The sequence below is a fragment of the Sorex fumeus genome, unplaced genomic scaffold, assembly GCF_029834395.1.
Source record: "Sorex fumeus unplaced genomic scaffold, SorFum_2.1 ptg000129l, whole genome shotgun sequence".
Classification (NCBI taxonomy): Eukaryota; Metazoa; Chordata; class Mammalia; order Eulipotyphla; family Soricidae; genus Sorex; species Sorex fumeus.
In genome coordinates, this window is record NW_026606186.1 from 6,443,029 (window position 1) to 6,461,233 (window position 18,205).

Sequence of the window (18,205 nt, forward strand, 5' to 3'; positions counted from 1 at the left end):
TGGTCTCATCTTTCATCTTGTTTTCCCGTAATGGAGAGGTTCATATACACCTCTCCCTGCTGCTCTGTGGGTGCCCCTCTTGCCCTGTCCTGAGGACCCTGACTCCTCACCATGCAGTTGGCACCCTCTCCTCCAGCCCCCAGGACCTGTTGTTTCTCTGTGGACACTCCCCCGCCAGACCTCACTCCCTGTCTGCAACCCATTCTCGTCCGTAGGTATTGGATTTCCTGTTGTTTGTCCGCCCCTCTCATGGATGCTGTCTGTCCCTGCTCACCTTTTTTTTAAGGTTTATAAAACTTTAATAAAACTAAGGATTTAAACATTAAGTATGCTGCCATAAAAATATTTTAACCCTCACAAGATCCACAACTTGGTTTTCTTTTTCTTTTTTTTTTATTTTTGCATATTTTTATTGTATATTTTATACTCTCCACAGATTGACTTTTTAAAAAAATTTTTATTAGTGAAACATCATGAAGTACAGTTGTAAATTTACAAATTTTTGTGCTTGGGTTTCAGTTATACAATGATCAAGTACCCATCCCTCCACCAGTGCCCATTTTCCACCACCACGGGTGGGTCCCAGTATCCCTCCCACCCCCATCCCCCCCATCCCACCCTGCCTCTGTGGCAGGGTATTCCCCTCTGTTCTCTCTCTCCTTTTGGGTGTTGTGGTTTGCAAAAGAGGCACTGAGTAGCAATCGTGTTTGGTCTATAGTCTACTTTCAGCATGCTTCTCCCATCCTGGGAGGATCCTCCCAACACCCTTTATTTGGTGCTTCTTTCTCTATCTGCCTGCTCACCAGTTAAGATCTCTTGACAGGTCACCCCTTCATCGGGGCATTTTCCCCCCTTTGTTCAGGCTTTGGTGCTCCCATGCTCAGGCCGTCCCTAACACGGGCATGTGTGTACCGTGTATTAGGATTCCGTTGTTCAGGAAAGAGCAGGAGAGTACTTAGGGACATGGGGGGAACTTTTAGAAAGCTTTTTTTTATGTGGGGCGAGGCACAGTCCTGAGAATGGTCAGGGGGTCTCGACCACTCCCAGTGGGCGTGGAGGTGCTGGTAGGCCACTAAGGCCACACCTGACAGTGTTGATTATCTTTTAAAGGCAGAGATGTTATAGCAATGACATTGGGGAGACCATGCCAATGCTGCCACTCTGGCTGCAGAATCTAGATTTTGCCCTGCTGCTCTGCTCCAGTGAGAATTTCTGGAACCTCTGGAGAACTGCACATGGCTGGGGTGGTGCCGGCTTTCATGCATGGAATGTGGCCCAACTTCCATGGAACTTGTCATTTTTCATGTTGTGGCAAAAGAATTTCCTCCGGGACAGGGGGAAATGTAGAGGTGGGGTAACTCCTAGTCGTGTCTAAATATTTATGAATTCGATCGTGACAGCATTGCTAGAAATGAAAAGTCAAGTGTAAAATCTTGAAAAGATTCATTTGTGCAATTCTACAAATAAGTTAATCATTTTCTAACATGTCTCTCCAAGGCCTGTGTTCTGTGGAGGTGTTAACGTGTTACAGGTTAGAAGCGCCCTCTGATACAGCATTTTCAGCCTGCAAAGATGACTTTCAGTTTGGAGTCCTCTGAGACAGACAGAGGCTTGTTGGAATTACCCGTGCTGCCTTCTTGTGTGTTTGTATGGTTTGTGGAACCAAGTTTACCAGGTGATGCTTGCTCACATCTTCTGCAGTGTGCCCTGTTTCCTGTATCCGTTACGTCAACTGCAGGACAGCTCGTGGGGTTTTGAAGTGCTCTCCCCTGCTTAGTGTGTGTGCTTGTGAGTGAAACGGTCTGCTGAATTGACTGAATGTTGTATAATAACCCTTCTCCAAAGAGGGGTGGAATGTTCTGGTTTCACCATAGATTTCCTACTCATTTCATGTTTGGAATTGGCTTCAAAATTCCAAATCCCTTTGGTAGATGATCTTATTCTTTTGCTTTTTTTTAAAAGTAATTTTGTTTCATATTTTAAAACCCTTGTTTTAGTCAGCAACTTATGTTCAGCATTATTTGATCCATTTGCCATTTCAGAAAGAGAAATACTTATTTGTGTTTTTAATAAAAATGGCATAGGAAAGTCAAAAAAAGAAACAGTCTGCTGAAGTCTAATGGCTCATCTTTGGAGACAAGTTGTGATTTTCCTTGTCAAAGAGCTGGTTTGACCTTTTGGTGGGGGTGAGGCAAGTGGGGAGTCTCAACATTGGTTCATGTCAGTCTCACCCCAAAAGGAAGAGGTAGAGTGTTGGAGCCTGGGTACCCTCCAGGGAGCAAGGGGAGGAGACAGCTTTTCTCTCCTGATAGGCTGTAATTGGGGAAAAATAGATCCTGTAGAAAATTGATGATCATGCAGCTCCTGCAATAACAACACAATGCTCTAAAAAACAAAACAAGGTAACATACCAAAAGAAACCGAACACCCAAGCCACTGAACCCTATTACTACCTGGTGGGTTTCCTGACTTCAGGCTGAGTGAACACAAGGGTTCTGGGAATAGGGCCCTGAACCTTGAGCCTGCTCCATGATGGAACCTCTGAGCAGCGTGTTCCAGAGTGATAATGACTGGAAATGCTCCGTAGGCTTTGCCTCGTCTCATTCTCCCAGGAGCAAGCAGTGAGTGCATCTCCCTTCCTGCAAGCATGTTTGAGCTGTTTCTGGATCATTTTTCCGTATTTAAAAGTCAAGGTGGTTTTCAGCAGGTGCTGGATACCGTTGCCTCCAAAGGACAACATCCTGACAGAGGAGCAAGTGTCAGTAGTGTGTAGTCAGTATATTACCTTGTGTCAGAGAAAGAGAAGTTGTTCCTGGGAGCCAGAAGCGACACGTGAACCCTTGGAGAAAAACTCCTTCAAATAGTTTCTGTACCAGGTGCTGACTTTAGGTTATGACAAGACAGTTGTGTCCTCAAGGGTGCAGAACGGATATTTAATCTGAGGGGTGTGTGTGTGTGTGTGTGTGTGTGTGTGCACGCTTTCCACCGCTTATCAGACAGCTTTGAAAACAAAGCGAAAATGCTGCCCAGAGATTCCAATTTGGTTGTTCTGGGTTTTGGCTTGGGCCAGGACTTTCCAAAGCCCCAGGTCATCATGATTGTAATGGTCCACTAGAATGGAGCCATCTTGTGGGGGAAACAGTGCCCTGAAGGGCCCGAACCAGGCTGGGCTCTGAGTGTGGGGTCTAAGGCAGCTTTCCAGAGAGGAGGAAATGCCTGAGCTTAGACTTGGGGGGTGGCCATGTCACTGGAGTGAGACTGGGAAGGCTGTGCCGGGTGGAGGAGCAGCTGACTCGTCAGACTAGTTCCACGCTCAGTGTCTTTGATGGGTTCGGGTTGATTTTGCTGCTTGAACCTCTGAGTCTCAGCTATCTCATCTCTGTACAGGGATAGCACTCCTTACCTGCGAGGGCTGTCGAAGTGTGGTCGAGCTTATGATCACGTCTGGTGTAGAAGAAACGAGTTGTGGCAGGAGCAAGCATGGTAGTGATGCAGTTGGCTTCCCCTGAGAGTTCTGTGTACTTCTCTAGGCCTAGTTCGTAGAGTGCAGGACTGCAGGAGGGGCAGGCCAGTGATGGGCTCCCAGGTCACAAAGGAATGAATGGAAGTATATGACAATTAATAACGGAATGTCCAAAAATTAATTAATAAAGGAATGTCATGGTGAAACAAGGACATACATGTGGTCTGAGATACAAAACCAGGGCGATCACTCAGGGTTGGAGTCATGTATTTTATCAGGGTCCTCAGGTTCTACCCCAGAACCCCATGGTCCCCTAAGTACCACCTGATGCCTGGTTGACTGCCCTCCCCCTCCCCCCACCCTCCCTCCCCCTGCCGCCAAGCAAAAATATGATGTATAAAGTGCTCTGGTCTGTATTGGAAAATTGGACTGAAGTCTGGTATTCTCGGCATCATCTGATGGTTCTGAATGAGCTGTGAGTGTTAAGAGGACAGAAATAGGACTTTCTGTTCTTTACTCGAGTAGTCAAAATGAGTGAGCATTTTTCAGAGTAATGAGAAAATAAGCAGTCTCAAACTAGCCCCCGAGATTGTCTGGAAGTTGTTTATGGGCTTAATGAAAATACCCATTAAGAGTCACTCGGCCATTTGCATTTGGAGAAAACACTTCTGAATTTATTTATTTATTTTTTGATTTGCAGAGAAATAGAAAGTGGCTCCAGCTGCACGGGCTTCCTGGCCCTTAAAATATCTGATGTGTGTTTATTGGTATGGAATGGGATATGCTGCAGCTTGTCGGGATAAGGTGGCTATAACTTACGATTAGAGTCTTAGTTTCTTCTCAGTGTTTTAGTGAACTTTGGCTTTTTTTTTTTTTTCTTGTAAGAGACTGTTGTAAACTTTGGCTTCATGCCACAGAACTGGCAGCCATGTGAATTTAGGAAGAAACCTTGATAACTTTAGCATCACTCTTCAGAGTGAGACTGTAGCTGTGGAAAGCAGTTGGAGGAGTAAGCTTCGTGGCAGATGCCTTTTGTCTAAATCTCTGATGGTAAAAGCACTGGACAGGTGATGGATGATTGGATGACAGAGGTAAATGCTGTGCTTACCTTATGTGGCATGCACGGGATTATTTAGAAGAAGGCATTCATTCAACTAGATTAGTGGTTCTTAAACCCGAGTCCCACACCATCACTGATATCCACGTACTAGTGAGAAACGCTGCTCTGTGGGTCCTGTGAGTTCAAAAACCATGGGTGCGTGGGACACGTGTGTTTGGTGACCGAGAACCGTCTCTGAAGGCCTGGATGGAAACTGGAGAGGGCAGTAGACACGGCGGGAGAAGCCCGGGGCAAAGCTGGACACAGGGGCAGAGTACAGGTCGTATAAGGCCTTATGGATCTTTTTCCTCTACAGTTTTAAAGTTTAATATTCAAATTATTTTGGAACTTTAAAATGCATAGTAAATACATAAGTAGCATAATACTTTGAGTTAAACTTTGGTTTTGGCTTGGAGGATTTGGAAAGCTTTGGGATCGTTGTAGGCAGAAGCCTAACGTTACTCAAGATTTGGGATGAAAGCAATACCCTCACGTTTAAGTGGAAACGTGACCACGGAGGGCCAGGGAGCAGCACCTGGTGCTGCAGGGGGAGGTATTGCAGTCAGTGAGCAGCGGGAGATGCAGTGTCTGGGCTGGGCGGTGCTGGGAAGCCTTGGATGCTGAGATGAGCGAGCATTGCTGGTGACCTGATCGTAGCATGGGAATGATTGTGGCGTAAAAACAAAGGGGAGTCTGGGTTTATACCAGGATTTCTCCACCCCCGCCCCCCCTTAATAACTAGTGAGTTTCAGGAAATGTATGTAGGTTTGAGGAGGAGAAGCACTAGTTGTTAGACTAGAAGTGCTTCTTGGCTACTTGATACTCATGTAGTTGGAGTGTAACATATGCAGGGAGATAAGGGAATCCAGGCAGAGTTGTCCAAGGTTATTTGGCTTACAGTCTCCTTTTCAGAAAACCTAGTGCGTCTTAAAAACAAAAACAAACACCCAAGCCCAAAATAGTTTTCTTTAAGTAAACAGAGACTGGCCCCCAGTTGCACTGGAGGCCACTATTGACTTCCCCCTCGCCACCCCCCCCCTCACTCCATCTATTCTAGTAGCCCTGCGGGGGGAGGGGGGGGGAGGTGAGCTCACACCATAGCATCCATATCACTTATTTGGGGGAAAGATTGATCCTAGTCAGGGCGAAAGGTCAGACAGGAGTTTGGGGGTTGCCAGTATTTGCATGGCAATTAAAGCCTGAAACCTGGGAAGTTATTTGAATAATGAATCAGGCAGGGAGAGGCCTAGCACCATGTTGGGAGTGGGAGAGCTCCTGTGAGAGTGACCCCGCAGAGTGGCAGCCAGGAGGGTGGGACGAATACCCAGAGACACTGGGGGCCTGGGGGACACGTGGAGGAGGAGAGGAGTTTGAAGGAAACAGATCTATCAGCTGACCAGGAGCTGTGGAAAGGGCAAGGGAGGCCCTGAGAGTGGGCATTCGGCCAGTCAAGGTGGTTGGTGAGCGTGACAGGTAGTGTTAGGGACTTCACCTGCCTGGCTGAAGCATGCTCACGAGAGAAAAAGAGATGAGGCCATTTTCCAGGCAGAGATCAGAGGGTTACCCAAAACTAAATTAGGGTCGCAGCTTATGGTGTCTGAACACCTCTGTCTGGTCATGCTGATTATTTCAAGGTTTCAAATGAGTGAGAATAAGTTAAACGTGGACATTTGGGTGTAAGCCGAGCAGAAGCCCTGAAGAACCTCCCTGGAATGTTAGGGTCACCGGACAGATTTGGAAAGCCATTATCTTAATCCCAAGCAATGGAATTCTGGGATAAAAATCCAGCCAGTTGCAAAACAGGATTAAGGAAGAGTTTTAGGTTTTTGAAGAAATCTTCCTGTTGCTCTTCAGATGACCTCTGTTTCCTCAAACCCTTTAAGATTATTTGCATGAAAGGGGTATTTCCCTTTGGTATTTTCTCCAATTTGGCATCCACAGGGTGCTGAGTTCTTGCAGGGTGAAAAAACATCTTTTTTGGGGGTGGGTATTGGGTTGTACTCAGTGGTTCTTAGGGGCCAGTTCTGACTGTGCCCAAGAGTCACCCTGCCAGTGCTCCTGGGGACCGTATATGGTGGTGGATATTGTACCCAAGTCAGCTGCATACAGGCGAGTACCTTAGTGCTCTGCAATCTCTCTGGCCCCTTATTTCATTTTTTTTTTAAAGAAAAGTATTCTGATTTAGTCTGATTAAATTTGACAAGGTATAAACACTTTATACCTTGAGAGCAGCCAACTCTTTGAAGGTACTGATTTAAAGAGCTTGTCTCTCTTTAGGGAAGAAATGAGGATCCTTTACAAGAGAAGCAGGTAGGTCTTTGACAAAATACACAGTTTTCTTTCAATTCCTCAGGAAGAAGACACATATCATCACATTTTATTGGGTCTAAAATGCCATTTCTTATAACATTCGGTATTATTTTATGGATTTCTGGAAAAGGGGGAAAAATTCAGCCACTTAAAGTTGTGAGATGCTCTAGATTTTAGAGGATGTGAAAAGTGTGTGTGTGTGTGTGTGTATGTGTGTGTGTGTGTGTGTGTGTGTGTGAAGTTCATCTTAGAATCTAATGAAACATAAATTGAATCACAGGAGGTGTGAATTCTGGTCTGGCTGTGTACCTGTCTAGCTGTGGGGTCTCAGAGAGGATGCTTGGCATCTCTTGGTTGCCGGCTCCTAGCCGGACAGGGAAGGGAATGCCCGTTTCACCCGCCTCACAGGATTATAATGAGGGAGAAGGGAGATTGTGATTATGAAAAGGTAGAGCCCTACAGAGCAAATCCAAGGTATTCATTTGGTCGAAGTAAAATGAACTCTCAGATCTGAATAGGCAGCTCCGAAGGCTGCTTCTCTGAATGCTGTTGTCAAGTTTAAAATAGAGTTGTTATAGATGTTTGAAAATATGGTATTTTCTTCCGCTAAAGGATTCTCACTGACTCCAGAAATATTTTCAGTTGTAGTTTTAGACCCAGAGAGAGAGACAGAGAGAGAGAAAAAACAAAAAATTAAAATATCATAACCCAAAAGTTCCCATCTCTCAGAAGTAACAGCTGTTAACATTCTGTTAGTATGGTGATCTTTTTAAAGTGTCTGGCATATGTATGAAATATAAAGGTAAAAGACGGTGACCAACGAACACATATATATTTGCGTTTGCCAACGCAGGTGAACCTTGTCTGTGTGTGGGAACCTTCTCGTGCACTGAGGCTAGTACTTCCCATCTTCACTGTAGCCTGGGGAGATAAGAGGGCATTTCTCTTGGAAGAGTCTTTCTTTAAAACCTACAGCGAAGCAAACTGCCCTCTTTCTATGGATCTTTTCTCGTGGAAAGTGCAGGTGAAGGATACTTTCTGCTCGGCTTGCCTTGTTTTGCCTTCCCTCGAAATTCTACCCACCGCTCTTGAGATCCATGTGTGTAAGTCAGAAATGCGACAAGTGCAGGATTCTAAGACGGACTGTTCTGTGGGAAGCAGCACTGCCCTGGGACGGTTTGTGCAGATGAAGTCTCACAGCACTTGTGGGTTTTCGTGTGAGAGATGAGCACGGCGAGGCTCAGAGAATCATAATGTGTGACGTGTCCCAAACTCCATAGCCACCGAGCTGTCGGGCTGCTGGTTTACACCTGCCCCCGTGCCACAGCCCACAGGTTGGACTTCACGCTGATTCAGGTCCTGTCAGTAACCATCCTCTTTCTCTTCTTTATAGGCAAAATCCAGAGACCACGTTCGAAGTGTGTGTGGAAGTGACCTACCCGAGGACCGGGGGCACACTTTCAGGTACTGCACTTGACTATGATTCGGCATGTCTGTCAGGACACTTTGTGACTATGCTGGCTAAAGTGTTACTTATCTTGAAGTAGGTTTAAGTGACTTTCTTGCCTTTTTCTTTTTTTCCTGGCCCAGGTCCTCCTAGGGGTGGGCTAATAAGCAGGGTGGCGGCCTGCGTTAAGAGGCGCTGCCGTCCCCTGAAGGATGGCTCTCCTCATTAGAAGCTCTGGGTCTTGCTTTGTGTCTTTCACAGATGTCACGGCTGACTATGAAATATTGTCACCTTGCTAATGAGGAGACTTAGAATTAGGTTCCAAAACAATGGGAAGGGAACTCTCTGAGCGGGAGCGCTATTTGGGTTTAATTCAGAGAATTTTGTGTCTGCTGGGCAAGAAAGTTGGCAACCAGTTGAAGGAAATACTTCTCTGTTTTTAGTTTTTGGACTAATTGGGTCACGTGATTTTTGGTCTGACTTGATAACGACTGTGATTTCACAGATAAATCTAAGGGTAAACTTTTTTTTCCTTATTTTTATAGATGCTAATGTTTCCCCTTTCAGCAGTGTAGGATTCCTTCCTTTCCTTCTCCTCCCCCCCCCCTCCCCCAGTTAAGATGAATATTTGGGTGGGGTGAGGAAGAATATAAACCAAGTTTGACATGATAACCTTTCAGTACCTATATTGCAAACTATAATGCCTCAAAGGGGAGAGAGACAGAGAAAGAGAAAGAGACAGCGACAGAGACAGAGCGAAGGAAAGTGCCTACCATAAAAGAGAGGGTGACGAGAGGGGACATTGGTGTTGGTGCTAGGAAATGTACACTGGTGGAGGCATGGATGTTGGAATACTGACTGACCATGATCAGCTTTGTAACTCTGTATCTCCTGGTGACCAAGAAAAAAAAAAAAAAGGAGGGGGGGCTCTGTTTCCTGGGGAAAAAAAAAACACCACAAAACCAAATTTGAAAGCTATCAAGAAAGGATCAACAGAAAGAAGCCCCCTTTTTGTTTTGTTTTGTTTTTGGACCACACCAAGCGGTGCTCAGGGCTTACTCCTGGCTCTGTGCTCAGGGGTCACTCCTGGCAGGCTCAGGGGACCAAATGGAGTTCCAAGGATTGAACCCAGATCAGCCAAGTGGGTAAACCAAGTGCCTTACCCACTGTACTATTGGTTTTTCACCTTATTTTCTTATTTTATTTTTTATTATTTTTCGATCATTTTTACCGAGGTACCAGGATTTACAATATTGTTGATTATACGTTTCATTCACCCATCCTTCCAATGCCACACCCATCAGCAGAGAGCCTTTTCCCTCCACCAGTATCCCTTCCTCCCAACCCCCCATGCAAGCTCGGTTCTGTGGATAAAATCTAGTTCACCTGATGACTGTTTGTTGTTCCCTTACCGTGTTTTCTCTTTTTTAATAATCCTACTTAATGAGATAGTTCCTTAAGAAAAAATATGGAAGTGGTGACACCCACACACATAGATGAATAGGGCTAAGCCCCTGAAATTCCAGAAAATTATAAATCTTTGAATGTATATCTTTCTTTTTTGGTTGTTTGCCAGATATATTGAACAATAGTATGAATAATTCTCCATTAATACATTTTAAAATTTGCATAAGGTAGATGAATCCTATAAGCATAAGATTTACTAAGAGTAAAGAGAAGTAAGATAAACTTTAGGGGAAAAATCTGAATAACCTGTGATTCTTTAAAAATATTTTTGATTTTTTAAAAAATTGTAATTAAAATATTGTAATTTATTTAATTTTTATTAAAGAACTGTCATTTACAAAGTTGTTTGTAGTTTAGTCTTAAGCATATACTATTTCAATACCAGTGTCAACTTCCCCCCACCAGTGTTCCCATATTCCCTCCCTACCCCTTCCCTTCCTCCCTCCCAGCTGTCAACTTGACAGGCCTATTATAAAGTCTTAGTATAATCTGTGATTTTTTTTTCAATTTTATTGAATCACTGTGAGATAGTTACAAGCTTTCGTGTTTGGGTTACAATCACACAATGATCAAACACCCATTCCTCCACCAGTGCCCATTCCCCACCACCAATATCCCTGGTATAACCCCCCTTCTGTACCTGTATGTTCATTGCAGCACTGTTCACAGTAGCCAAAATCTGGAAACAACCCAAGTGCCCTAGAACAGATGACTGGTTAAAGAAACTTTGGTACATCTACACAATAGAATAACCTGTGATTTTAACAGAGGATCATGAAAGTACATTTCCATTTTACTGCTCTCCAGGGGAAGGAATGAGTCTTGGGTGGTGCTGGGGAAATACTGATCTCAGCTAAAGGACCCCTCGACCGTTGACCCTTAGAGAGGGACCTGCTCTGACCTCTTTGGATGGTGCCCTTTCCACAGAGGGAGCTAGGCCGGGCACATTCCCACTGGAACCTGAACACTGGCCATCCTGACCGTGCTTGGGTTCTCCTGGGTCTCAGGACTCTTGGCCCACCCTGACCCAAGCCTGTTTGCAGGGTGGAGTCTCATTCCCATTCTCATCCTACCAAGGATGGACATGGGTCTTGGCCAAGACAGCACGCTGTGCAGGGGGCTGGAGCATTGCTGTGATGAGGGGCCGGGTACCGTTGGGCCGAGAGCCTGGAGGAGATGACTGGTAGCTGGGGGCGGCACGCGGTCAGCTGTGCCTGTCTGACACTTCTCCCTGTCCAGTTCTCTTAAGAGTCCCTACAATCTCAGAGCATGTCTGGCCTTTAGGTCCTTCTCAGTGGTCTGTTTATCATGATAAAAGGTGAGAACAGACTCGTCAGTTTGAGAGCTGGTTTTCTATCTCTAAAATTCTGAGACGTCTGGTATGTGTTTGCTTGTTTGCATTCTTGCCTGGGTCCTGTGAATGTTAGATGTAGATTTTGACCAGCACCCACGGGCTCTTCCTTCCCTTTTCCCACAGGTAATTACCGTCCCGACTTTTATGAAATTCATGGCTTTGTTTTTCCTTATATTTTCACCCCTTAAGTGTGTCTTCTTGAAAAAAAAAATATAGAGTTTACCATGGCTTGGAGGCCAGCCACACATGCTAGAGGAAAAGGCAGCTCAGATAGAGAAGGGAGCACCAAATAAAGGGTATTGGGAGGATCCGCCCAGGATGGGAGATGCGTGCTGAGAATAGACTATAGACTGAACATGATTGCCACTCAATGCCTCTTTTGCAAACCGCAGCACCCAAAAGGAGAGAGAGAACAAAAGGGAATGCCCTGCCACAGAGGCAGGGTGGGATGGGGGGATACTGGGATCCGTGGTGATGGGAAATGGGCACTGGTGGAGGGATGGGTACTTGATCATTGTATAATTAAAATCCAAGCACAAAAATTTGTAAGTCTACAACTGTACCTCATGGTTTTTCACCCACCCTACCCAGATAAATACCCCACTGGCAGACTTCCACTATCGACACTACCTCCACTACCCAGCCGTCGCCACACTCCAGGATGCTTTGCGGACCCGCGCGGCCGCTTATAAGACACTAAATACCCATCTTCCGGAATTGTCGTACCATATTTGATAGGGTTCAAATATGGTAACACCTACAAGGGTGATTAGAGGTCGCCCCAAAAGCCTCTATCCCTCTCGGAAAGACTGGCAAGCTACCGAGAGTATTCCGCCCGCACGGAAGAGCCTGGCAAGCTATCCGTTGTGTATTCGATATGCCAAAACCAGTAACTACAACTGGTCTCATTCTTTTCACTAATAAAGATTAAAAAAAAAAAAGAAAAAATAGAGTTTAGCAGAGCCTATTTCTGAACTTTGTTAGAAACAGGGCAGTCCTGTGTGTCACGGTGCTCTTGTTTTGTGGTGGATGGTCAGCGCCCCCTGTGTTGGGGGCTGTCTTTTCACTGTTGTGGTCACATGATACAGTGGGGTCGCATCACAGAATCCCAGTCTGCTGCTGAAGGTGCTAGCCCGTGAGTTCAAAGTGGGCGGGGAGGGGGGGCGATGCTTGCGCCAACAGCTGTATGGTGGCCAACAGCCACCTCCCCGGGCCTCCCCACCAGAGGAACAAAGAGATGAGGACTCAGGGGATAGATGGTCAAAATAACCTGTTTAATGCTGAGCTGTTAGTATAGTTAACGCACATCTGAGGGGCTTCAAGATAGGGGTGCTCGTAAGAGCACTGTAAGTTTCTCTGGTGGGGGGCAGGGGAGGAAGAGGGGCAAGTCACCAATGAAGCCTACAACACTTAGGGTTACTATCCCACACTTTTTGCAGTGTTTGATGGTTACAGGCAATGCTCTTGTGAGTTTTCTCTTACATTTGAATCCATGTACACCCGATTGCCGTGGGGTACGTGCCAGGCTTAGTCCGTGGGTCCTGCTGAACTGCTGTGGACATTGGTGGCGTTCCTGCCTCTAACAGTGTTCGACAGTCTCTGTGGCTCAGCCGCGTCTTTATTCCTGTTCTATGCTATTTTTTTTCGGAGGGGGACTTGCTAGGCAGTGCCCTGGGCTTTTTCTTGACTCCCCGCTTGAGGGTGGCTCCTGGCAATGTTGCCCTGTAGTTCTGGGCATCGGACCCAGGCCGACTGCATGCACGGCAGGTGCCATAGCTCACTGAGCCCCCTCTCTGGCCGCCCCGATGTCTTCATTCTTTGGCACAGTTCTGTTGATTTTTGCCAACCTGTGGTAGAAATTTGTGTAGTATTATCTCTTTGTTGTTTCTGTTTGCATTTTCATGATGACTATTGAGGTTGTGTGTCTTATCATTTGTTTATTGGCCCCTGCAGTATATTCTGTTTTTGAAAGTGCTTATCAGGTTACTTGTTCTTTTTTTTGTGGGGGGGTGGGGTATGGGACACACCCAACAGTTCTCGGCCAGGGCTTACTTGGCTCTGCACTCAGGGATCATTCCTAGGGGTGGGGCTTTGGGAGACTATATAGGATGCTGTAGATTGAACACAGGTCAGCATGTGCAGGGCAAGCACCCTACCTCCTGTACTCTCTCTCTAGTTAACTTGCTTTTGCTTTAAATTGAGTTTTCTGAGATGTGACTCAGTGGCAAAACATGTGCCTCAAGATGCATTTTCTGTTTTTTCTTTTTTTTTTGCTTTTTGGGTCACACCTGGCAATGCATAGTGTTTACTTCTGGCTCTTCACTCAGGAATTACTCCTGGCGGTGCTCAGGGGACCATGTGGGATGCTGGGAATCGAACCCGGGTCGGCCACGTGCAAGGCAAATGCTGGTGCTATCGCTCCAGCCCCTCAAGATGCATTTTCAAGGTTCCATCTCTGGCATTACAAATAAAATTTAAAAAAGTTCTCCATAAACCGAATTTTTAATATTTTTCCCTCACTGTTTTGCGAGAAATTATATTATGTATATTTAATTATCTGATTGTATGACAGTTTCCCTTCCCCGATTTTTCTTTCACTTTCCTTATGGTATTTTTGATCAAAACTTCTTGATTTTTTTTCTTTTTTTGGCCACCCCCAGCAGTGCTTAGGGCTTATTCCTGAGTCTGAGCTTAGGAGTCACTCCTGGCAGACTTGGGGGATTATTTGGAGTGCCAGGGATTGAACCTGTTCAGCTGTGTGCCAGGCAAGTGCTCCACCTTGTTGTCCTATCACTCCAGACCCTAGATTTTAATATACCATAGTTTATCAATACTTCCCTACTCCTCTTTATATGAAGATATTTTCCTTTAGTGACTGGAGCAATAGGACAGAAGGTGTGGTGCCTGCCTTACACGAAGCTGACATGGGTTCCATCTCTGGTATCACTCTGAGCACCACCAGGCGTGATATCCCTGAGCACTGAGCTTGGAGTGAACCTTGGGCATTGCTGGGTATGGCCCCCAAACAACAACAAAAACAAACTTATGACTTTGCTCCTAGTATTTAAATTTGGGGGTTTGTTTGTTGTTGTTGCTTTTTGGGTCACACCCAGCGATGCACAGGGGTGACTCCTGGCTCTTCACTCAGGAATTACTTCTGGTGGTGCTCAGGGAACCATATGGGATGCTGGGAATCAAACCCAGTTCGGCCACATGCAAGGCAAACACCCTGCCTGCTGTGATATTCCTCTAGCCCCTTAATTTTTTACTGTAGCAGGGGTTTTAGTTTTATATTTATCATTTAATATATATATTTATATATATATTAAATGATAGGGCGGGTAAACTTCAAACTTGCTTCCTCATCTGTCACATATAAAATCTGGGAAACCCACTTAAGCGGAATCCACAAAATATGCTACTTCTCTAATTGAAGCATTTTCATATAATGATCGAGTACTTCGAAATCATAGTTGAAAATTGCCCAGCAGTTGTGAGATGACCGCTGTGTGGAAGGCCCGGAGGAAACCTTTTCAAAACCTCAGGGCGCACCCTTTGTCCGTCTGTTCTCTTTGCTGTCTTGTACTGTGCAGAGCACATTGTAAACTCGCATGGGTTCCATGCTCTGAGGAGCATTCCCCTGCCCTCTGTGGAAGCAACATGTGATCTGTCGGCCCGATTTAGGCATTGCTTCAAAACCCACGATTCCCGGGGGACACCTTCCAAGGGGCAGCAGGGACAAACTGGGACACAAGCGAACTCCCGGTGCCACGTTCTTTGGGGATTTCTGATTTGCTGTGACCAGCATTAAGTGGAGCTTAATATTTGATTTTAAGTACTTTTCACTTACTTCTGTGACCTTCTTCATTTGTTTTTAATAACTTATAAAAAGTTTTCATGCTATTATATAGTGCATTGTTTGTTTTTTCCCCCCAGTTTTAGTGATTACAAAACAGTGGGCTTTAAGAATCGGTCTTTGTTCCTTGGCTCTGCATCTCTAAGCTCTGTCAGAGTATCTGAGCAAACTTAGGTAGAAACCTTCTGCTATACAGTATGAGTGTCTGGGCATAATCTTCTCTTTGAAGTTGCTTACATCCCCCAGAGGGATTAATTCCCTGCTGCGAGAAGGTGGGTTAGAAGCACTGAAACTACTTTATGGGTCTTTAATTGGAGGATTTACTCTACATTTTGTTCTATAAACTTCTGTGGGAGTTTCATTCTTGCAATTTTTCTTACACCATGGTATGGTATGTTCTCATTGTAAGTAAAATACTTAAATAATTTTCAAATTATTTGATTTCATATCGTCATATGTTCCTGGTTTTTTTTTTCTAGTTACCTTTATTACTGATTAGTTTTGGAGTGTTTAACATACTTGAAAAATTGTAAGAGAAAAAGTATTATGCAGTCATATCTACTGTTAATATTTTGCTATACTAACACTCTTGAAGTCATCCTTTGTATAAATAAAATATCTAAACCTTTCCAAATTCCTGTTCTATATGCATTTCCTGGCCCTTCGCAAAACAAGGTTTTCCTCTCCAAAATAAAGTTCTAAAAAACTTTTCCTGAGGTTAATATGGCATTATAAGAATCTTCCTAATTGCTGTGAGTTGCTGCAGCCTATTTATGCTCCATGTTTGCTTATTTGAATCTTTAGATGGTTTCTGAAGTTCTCCTGTTTTTGTGAATAATGCCAGTCAATATCTTTGTGGAAATTTGCCTCATTTTGAGTAGATTTGTTCTCGTTATTTTAGCTTTTGTGTGTGTGTGTGTGTGTGTGTGTGTGTGTGTGTGTGTGTGTTGGGGGAGGGCACATTCCATCTTTTATACTCTATTTGCGTGTTTTATTCACGAACCCACCTTTACCCAGGGCATACCAGAACACCCTGGGAACCTTCTCAGCCCTGTGCGCATCCTGAGTCCCGCCTGCGTGACGGCACGACTCTTAAGAGAGTGCTCATGCCCGAGGGTGAGCCTGCCAGGTCCCGTGATGCGAGGCCCCCCAGCCCTGCTGGGGTGCTGGAATGCATCTCAGAGGCAAGCGTCTGATTGCAGCTGACAGCCCTGAGCACCGGGCACACGGCAGAAACGGCTTCTCCAGACAGACCCTGCAGTTCAGCCTGCCTGGCCTCCTCCTGGGTCAGACCCTCTTCAAGCCTGCCTCTTGCTCGGCCCCCACCGTCGCGCTCTTCTGAAGAGTAGCAGCCAGTCAGAACTCTCTGAAATCACGCTTAAGATGCCGTGCTGCGAGTAGAGCACAGTTCTCCTGTTGCCACTGCCGAGATAAGCAGTAACCTTGACAAATGGGGACTTGAAACCTCGCTGAGCCATGTGTCCCCTTGTCTGTGAAGGGGCCCTGTACCACAAGGAAAGCAGTCTCAGCCACGTGTAGCTACCGTGAGTCAGGCTGGCTCTTCTCACCTCTTCGATTCTTTTACTCGACAGGCCTTTCAGTCTCAGAGCTTTGGGGGCTTTGGAGGATGTGCAGTATTTTATTTTATTTTTTTGCTTTTTGGGTTACGCCCGGCAATGCACAGGGGTTGCTCCTGGCTCTGCACTCAGAGCCAGTGCTTGGGGGACCATGTGGGATACTGGGAATTGAACTTGGGTCGGCAGCATGCAAGGCAAATGCTCTACCTGCTGTACTATCGCTCTGGCCCAGGATGTGCAGCATTTTCAAAGGTTGTTTTGGGGCAATTCTGAGGGGCTGCTCCTACCTCTGAGCTCAGGAGGGCCATGTGGCATTGGTGACCAGGCCCGGGACTGCAATATACATGTCTGCAGCCCTTTGAGCCATCTGAGAGATTTTTGAAATATTAACTTCAAACTAACAAGTTTTGCTGTCCCGTTGGAAGTGGGAAGAAGGGAAGTGGGAAGAAGCCCTTTTGGGAGTTACTTTACTTTTGATCAATTATTCTTAGAGGCATTTAACTTAATTATATTGCTTCATCTCTCTCTCTCTCTCTCTCTCTCTCTCTCTCTCTCTCTCTCTCTCTGTGTGTTTTCAGTAGTAATTCATAATCACAGCAAGCCGTGGAGGAATGGGAATAAAATAACTTTTATGACATAACTTGTTATGTCTTAGTTGCTTAATTTTTTAAATCTGATTCAACTTTCTGACATGGGTCATAGATTAATCTACCTGCCCAGGTTGGACACCCACCAAAGCTGCAGAATGCAGATTTTAAATTTATCCCTGTGCTCTCTTTTCCCAAGTAGTTGGCTGGCACTTCCTACTCAGGCAGAGGTTAGAATGATTAGTTGTTAATGTAGAGTTGGAAAAATCAGGCTTGTCTACAAAATCAGAGGAAGAACAAGTTTTCATTTGTGCGCTGTCAGGGCTTTCTTTCACTTCACCATCACCCTTGGTTTTGGGGCCACACCCAAAACTCAGGTGCTCAGGGCTCACTCCTGGCACTGCGCTCAGGATCACTTCCTGCGGCCTCAGGGGGCCAGCTGGGGTGTCAGGGATTGAACCTGCTCAGCTGCATACAAGGCAGGTAGATGCCTTTTCCACTGTGAATCTTTCTAGCCCGCAGTTGTCTTTCTTAATGAATCAGCCCAACTACTTTCGCTTTAGTTTGTATCTCCTGATGAAAGTGGGTCCAGAGCCCCTGATTTGTGATAGTCTAGGGATAGATCATCACTCACTTGAACATGTGGATTATTTAAGCACTGACGTAGGACTGGGACAGCCTTACTGTTGTCAATGCTTCTGCTGCTGCTGCTGCTACTGCTTCTACTGCTAGTACTGCTTACTACTGCTACTTCTGCGATTGTTACTACTGCTACTGCTGTGACTGCTACTACTGCTTATACTACTAACACTACTATTTGCTACTACTCCTACTGCTTACTTATACTGCTTCTGCTTTTACTACTGTTGCTACTGCTGCTCCTGCTGCTGCTCCTGCTAATACTACTTCTATAATTGCTACTACTGCTTCTACTACTACTACTGCTACTACTGCTGCTTCTGCTTCTACTATTGCTACTGGTGCTACTATGACTGTTAATACTACTTCTATAACTGCTACTACTGCTTCTCCTGGGCTAGAGTGA

General features: G+C 45.4%; 1 protein-coding gene across 3 annotated transcripts in view; it reads left to right on the forward strand.

Annotated features, from left to right (window-relative positions):
* Nucleotides 1-18,205, forward strand: part of DENND1A (DENN domain containing 1A) — a 523,912-nt gene that overhangs the window by 49,307 nt on the left and 456,400 nt on the right. For 2 of the 3 annotated variants that reach the window (XM_056138645.1, XM_056138644.1), the window contains exon 2: nucleotides 8,266-8,336. In XM_056138645.1, coding sequence (XP_055994620.1) covers nucleotides 8,266-8,336 — 71 coding nt within the window. Of the gene's footprint in view, nucleotides 1-8,265; nucleotides 8,337-18,205 lie in introns of those variants that run through there. The other variant, XM_056138646.1, reaches the window with a different exon arrangement.